This window comes from Pinus tabuliformis, chromosome X (genome assembly GCF_031772625.1).
Source record: "Pinus tabuliformis cultivar Carrire ecotype Pingquan chromosome X, CPIR1, whole genome shotgun sequence".
NCBI lineage: Eukaryota > Viridiplantae > Streptophyta > Pinopsida > Pinales > Pinaceae > Pinus > Pinus tabuliformis.
Genome location: NC_142308.1, coordinates 1,505,639,634 through 1,505,645,471, shown reverse-complemented (window position 1 = coordinate 1,505,645,471; position 5,838 = coordinate 1,505,639,634). Strand labels below are relative to the sequence as shown.

General features: G+C 45.9%; 1 protein-coding gene across 1 annotated transcript; it reads left to right on the top strand.

Moving 5' to 3' along the window:
• Nucleotides 1-482: 482 nt before the first annotated feature.
• On the top strand, nt 483-1,522 carry LOC149145766 (putative aspartyl protease At4g16563). Its single transcript, XM_089452550.1, has 2 exons — nt 483-685; nt 781-1,522. The coding sequence occupies exons 1-2, from the start codon at nt 483-485 to the stop codon at nt 1,520-1,522; spliced, it is 945 nt and encodes a 314-aa protein (XP_089308676.1).
• Nucleotides 1,523-5,838: the final 4,316 nt, after the last annotated feature.

Below are 5,838 nucleotides of genomic sequence, written 5' to 3'. Positions count from 1 at the left end.
ATAAAAAGTGTATTGAAAACTCGTTGATTGAAATATAATATGTTGTTCATTGACTCCCCCGCAATCAACGTGGCACTTTGCAACGCACGTAGGGGAACCGACAAAGTCTACAGTCGCGTAGAATTTGTTTCATTATCCGTAGATTTCCTTGATCGACAGCGTTTTACCTAAAAAAGAAAACATCACGAAGAAATATGGTTTCCTTTTCCAGAGACTCTGTAGGTTGGAATCTGGATTATTTCAATCTGCTTACCTTGTCATCAACATAAATTCATTATTAATAATTCCAACCTTGTTTCCTATTAATATTCAAGTTTCCCAATGCCCATTTCAATCCCATTCTTCATTGCAGAATTGGCATCATGGTGGCCTCCAATTTGAAGCTGATGTTCCTTATTACCCTCCCACTGCAAATTTGTGTAACATTGTCGCAAGAGAATAAGCATGAAATGAATGGAGTGTCTATGAGCCTCCACATGAAGATGAGGATGAAGAGTGAGTCTACAAAGAAGATCACTGTGAAGGAGCCTCTCTACTATCCCAGCGACTTCGTCGAGTATTATATCAAATTGGCAGTGGGTACTCCTCCACAGGTCTATTACTCGTCCTGGACACGGGCAGTGATCTGGAGTGGGCACCCTGCACCACAAATTATACCTGTAACAACTGCAATGGATACATCACGGTTTTTCATCCAAGAAGGTCATCCTCTCATGTGCCTATAAAGTGCGCACATCCGAAGTGTACATACCTGTGCGAAAATCTGGGCTGCGTCGAAAGCTTCCAGAAGTGCTCGCTGATTTGTCCACATTTTAACCTTACCTATGGCATTGGAAACGTGACGGGACGTCTACTCAGTGACACCTTGACTTTGCCACTGGAAGACGAAAGAAAGCGAGAATTAAATAAATTTGCTATAGGATGCTCAGGGGTTTTGAACCAGGTTGCTGGTATTGCAGGATTTGGTAGAGGAGGACTGTCTATGCCTTCCCATCTTGGTCCCCTTATAGGTGATAAATTTGTGTATTGCCTTGACCATGTAAACAACAGCAGCAAGATAGTGCTGGGTAACAAGGCGGGTCCCAGGGATATCCCTTTCACTTACACTCCCCTTCTCTTCAACCGAGTAAACCCTTCGGCATTCCCTCACTATTACCTTGGCCTCGAGGCGGTGAGTATTGGTGGAAAGCACTTGACGCTGCCCTCCAATTTATCGTCATTTGACAGCCAAGGCAATGGTGGAACCGTAATAGATTCAGGCTCTTCTTGCTCTTACTTTGCTGATTCAATTTATAAGCAAATTGCAGATGTATTTGCTTCTCAAATTCGATATCGAAGATCTCCTAGAGATGAAGCTGATACTGGCTTGGGATTATGTTACAATGTGTTTGGTTTAGAGAATATTCAGTGGCCTACATTTGCATTTCATTTCAAGGGTGGCTCAGACATGGTACTGCCTGGTGAGAATAGTTTTCTTCTGAAACTTCTGTTAGCTCTGATACATTCTGCTTGGCAATGCTGAATGGTGGCACTGCTATTATCATAGGAAACTTTCAGTAGAAGAATTTCTATATATTGTATGAGAGAAGAATCGTTTGGGCTTCACTCAACAGTCCTGTACATCATTGAGCTGAGTCATTGATGGGGAGCTTTGCATATTTTCCGTAGTGTATGATTTCCTTTTGAGCCATTTGTACTTTCTCAAGCTCTCTTGAACTGTTCGACTAAGAATCCTGTACGCACTTTACAAACTAAATAAATATTATTGCTAGATTTTGATTTGGATTTCCATTGACATTATGTCAAGAATTTGTGTTATATATAGAATTAGAATTTGTCAAGTCAAGAATTTGTGTTATATATAGAATTAGTATTATATATATGGGTTAGATTTTGTGTCGGGGAGGAAAATGATATATCCAATTTTTTTTTGGGAAATTCTTGTTCTCCACAACTCTCACTCTCATTCTCAACTCAACTCCTTATAAGATTTGTAGATTACACAAGGACTTGATCCACATCAAGGGATTGCGTTAGATATTTGAATTCTCTTTATATCCTCTCACAATATATGGGGTTACACCTTTGCAATTAATAAAGTTATTGTTGGCTTGTATGGACCTGACCCAGGTTCAGAGGTGATTTAGTCAAACAAGTCCCGATACTATTGGCCCTTTCGGCAACAGTCCGTGGAGCGGGGATTGAGGTCTCACACGAAGTAGTATGGGAGGGTGCTAGAACTAGGTTTCTTGAGTTTTTGGAGATTCACAGTTTAACCCTGCGCGCACGTCGCTATGTGCACTTGCTATGCCTTCGCCGCTTGTGATGTTGCTTTCACGCAGCCCTACCCGGAGCGCAACCTGTATAATACCCAAATTCCTTGCTGTTAATCTGTTATTACCCAATTACTTATCTTGTGTGTATAAGATTAATGATTATTACAACATATTCAACAACCATATCAGAGCGTGCGATAAAATAAAACAATATATTTATAAAGAAGATAATGCACAACAAATACACCAAACTAGGAATCCACTTCTCTTTATTAATCCTTGATCCAAATTACGGACTCGACACTACCCTTCGTACTCAGCTGCAGGGGTCTGTGCACTCAGCTGCAGACTCTACTAGGCCTCTGCGCACTCAGCTGCAGAGCCTCTTCCTACTAATACGACCCAATACACTTAGAATCCTACTCTAAGCTCGCACCATTCCTTTGCTACTCTCTCTCTCTCTTTTCCTCCCTTTACAACTTAAAGCCTCGCTCTATTTATACAATCCCATGGTCCATGGACCATGGGTAGGCCGACATGACTTTACATTATATTATGTTACTTTAAGGCGAACATCCCTATGACTTAACCTCTACTTTGCACTCCGCGCCTGCAATTCACGGAGTCTTACAAAACCTTTTACCAAAACTTGGGCTTTGAGCCCCAAAACCTACTGTGGGGGGATTCCATGCCCAACAGGCCCCCAACAAAATCATCGTGACTTGTACTAAGTCACTCTGCTGGTGCGGCGATCTTGGCACAGAGCCCCTCCAACTGTTCTCGTACTGCCTAGAGGTCCATGGCTCACTGTTCTTCTGTTTGCTGGACCTGTTGCATGCGCTCTTCTGTTGCTCCTTTGTGAGGCTCCGCTCTCTGTCTTAGCACATATAGTCCCTGCATCTGTGCGAGCTTGCCCTCAATCTCAGTCGTAATGGTGAAGGCCTCATCAATCGAAGGCTAAATGCGTGCTTTGAGAAGGGCCTCTTTCTGTCTTGCAACATCCACCTGCTCCTTCAGTGGCCTTGCCTATCACATCTTAGCCAGTCGTTGGGTGAGGATGACTGTCTACATCATTCCTGTGACACTGTCATACTGCTGCTATAGTTTGCGCGCCTCTATTTCCAGGCGTTGTATGTTGGGGTCCTCCTGTAAGGATGTGAGGACGTTGAACGCTTGGTCCAACATACCGGTGTAGTCCTACACCGCTCCTCCAATTTCTTCCAATCTTGTTTGAATCGTGCTAAAACGTTGTTCTTTTACTTCCGGAGGAGTGGAAGGCGGCGCCTTCATCTGCAGCTTAGCAATCTAGAGGTTCAGCTCTAGTTTCACTTCTGTTGTTTCCTCGTGTGCGCTTTGCACTCAACTTTCCAGATAGTGGATACGCATCTCGATTGGTAGGTCTATGGTGATGGATAATTCGAGAATGTGTCGGCACGCTTCGTCCACTATTTGCGCGATCTGCGGATTCTGTGACACTAGCTCGTCACGCTGCAGGCTAAGCTGTTCGATGTTGATCTTCTGCTCACTCAATACTTGGATCGTGTGGCCTTCTCGGGCACGTAGCTCTGTTGTTATGCTGTCCTGCAACTGGTACAATGTGTCCCGCGGAAGGCCAACCAAGTTTAGGCCAAGTCCCTTGATCCTACCCACCGCGGCTTTGTCCTCCTCACTTTCCGTTGTTAGCACTCCTTCCGGAAACACTATGGTGTTGGCCATTTTTGTGCACAGTAACTGCTCCGCTGTTAATGTACCTGTGGCGTCGTAGGCGGCTAGTGTTCTTTCTTATGGGGGCCACACTTGACGTTCCTACAGCTGCGCCCTTAAGGCCCCCAACACATTTTGTTGCTCTGTCATAGTTTCTTGGAGTGCTTCCCTGGTGACCTCGCGAACTGTGTCGTCGATGTCATAGAGGTCACCCTCTGTCAATGTAATTGGTTCAATGTCCAGTTTGGAAGCCTTGGTCTTCTTTTGTGGGCCTACTCTTTCTGTACCGCGTGACTGTTTCAACTATGTAGATGTTGTGCTCAGGTCCATGCCTTTTGCTATGCCCTTTGCTCCTTGTCCTGTGGTTAAGTCCGGGCCTCCTTCCCCTTGCATCGTCGTGGCCCCTATTTCCTGGGCTGCTGCTGCTTTTTTGGCGACCTTGGCCTGCTCTACGGTTGCCTTCACTGCCTCGCGGGCAACGCTTACCTTCGCGGCCAACTGCTCGTTGCGCTTTTGCTGGGCCAGTTGGGTGATGCACAACTTGGTTGCATCCTTCTCCTTTTGTGCCGTTGTTCTGTCCTGCTTCGCCAAATCCGGGGCGCGCCACTCGGGAGGCCATGATTCGAGCACGGAGAAGATGGCGTCATCAATTGCAATGAAAGGAAGCTTGGTCCAAGTCTGCACCAGATCCTTACACACCTTGATATGCACATTGTGCATATCTGCCTTGAAGTCTGCAAAGCTCCATAGACTATTGTACACTATGGGAGATAGGGCGGCCTCCTGTTAATCCACATCCAGATGCTCGCCTCCATGAGCACCCAAAAGATTTAATCTCACAGATCTGCATGGTGTCCTTCGTAGCCCAGAGCGAGGCATATTTTGCAGCCTCTAGCAAGTCCTGTTCAATATGAGGGAACTGAATATCCTCAGGCAGTTCCCCTATCACCAATAAAATAGACAAGAGAAACCACATGTAGTGGAAGGTGTTGCCCTACTCTTGAGATTCCTTGCAGTTCATTAGGAATTCTTTATAGAGGAACTCGCCCCAGTTGAATTGGACCTCCTCCATGCATTGTTCTTCCAACACAACTACCGACGCTGGTACCTCGTCTCCGCAAGATTTTCTCATCACCTTCCCGGCCAGGAGTTGGGTGGCTATGTGCACCCTTTATCTTTAATGCTACTAATTGTGCAGCCCCTCTTCTTCTTTTCCAATTTGTACTTCTTCTTCATGGCCTCTGCGAGTGCCAAATCTCCGCTTTTGACAGATATCTCCGCGGGGTCCTTTCCCTTATAGGGAGGCTGGGAAATCCTGTGGATAAGCTCTGCCATGATGGGAATAGGCTCCTCCAGCCATAGGTACCTATCATTCACTAGGCAAATCATTTTCCTGATGAAGAATATTGTGATAGGTGCACAGTGAAAGTGCAAAATCCATAGTAGGTGGAGTAGTCCGACCTTCTCCACACCGTGCAGCCATTTGTGCGGCTCTAGCATTGTAACTGACCCCTCCTTGCTTTGTTTCATGAGGTCCTCAGTCTTTGAATGTGGGAACTTCTCGCTATCCGTGAGGTCCCAGTCTTCAATGTTCATTATGGGCACACGGCCCAGGGCCGAGCCCTAGAACAAAATTCCATCTGGGAGGAGCGGGGTTTGGAGTGAGCTCTTAGTGGCTTCCAAATCCTTGGGTACCTTAGTTTTCCCTTTCCGTGGAGGAACATACTCAGGCAATTTTGCGGCAGCGCGCACCGGCTGGATGTCTTCTACCATTTCTTCATCTGCCTCTATCTCATCTACGAGAGCCTGTAGGTCCTCCTCCTCATCATTTGTCTCAATGGTGACAGCCTTGCCCTTT

What these genes read in the sequence shown, in the direction of transcription:
- LOC149145766 (XM_089452550.1), top strand. Translation starts at nt 483, where the DNA reads ATGAGGATGAAGAGTGAGTCTACAAAGAAGATCACTGTGAAGGAGCCT. An exon ending in ACTGCAATGGATACATCACG is followed by an intron (nt 686 to 780) that starts GTTTTTCATCCA and finishes CTGCGTCGAAAG; the next exon opens with CTTCCAGAAGTGCTCGCTGA.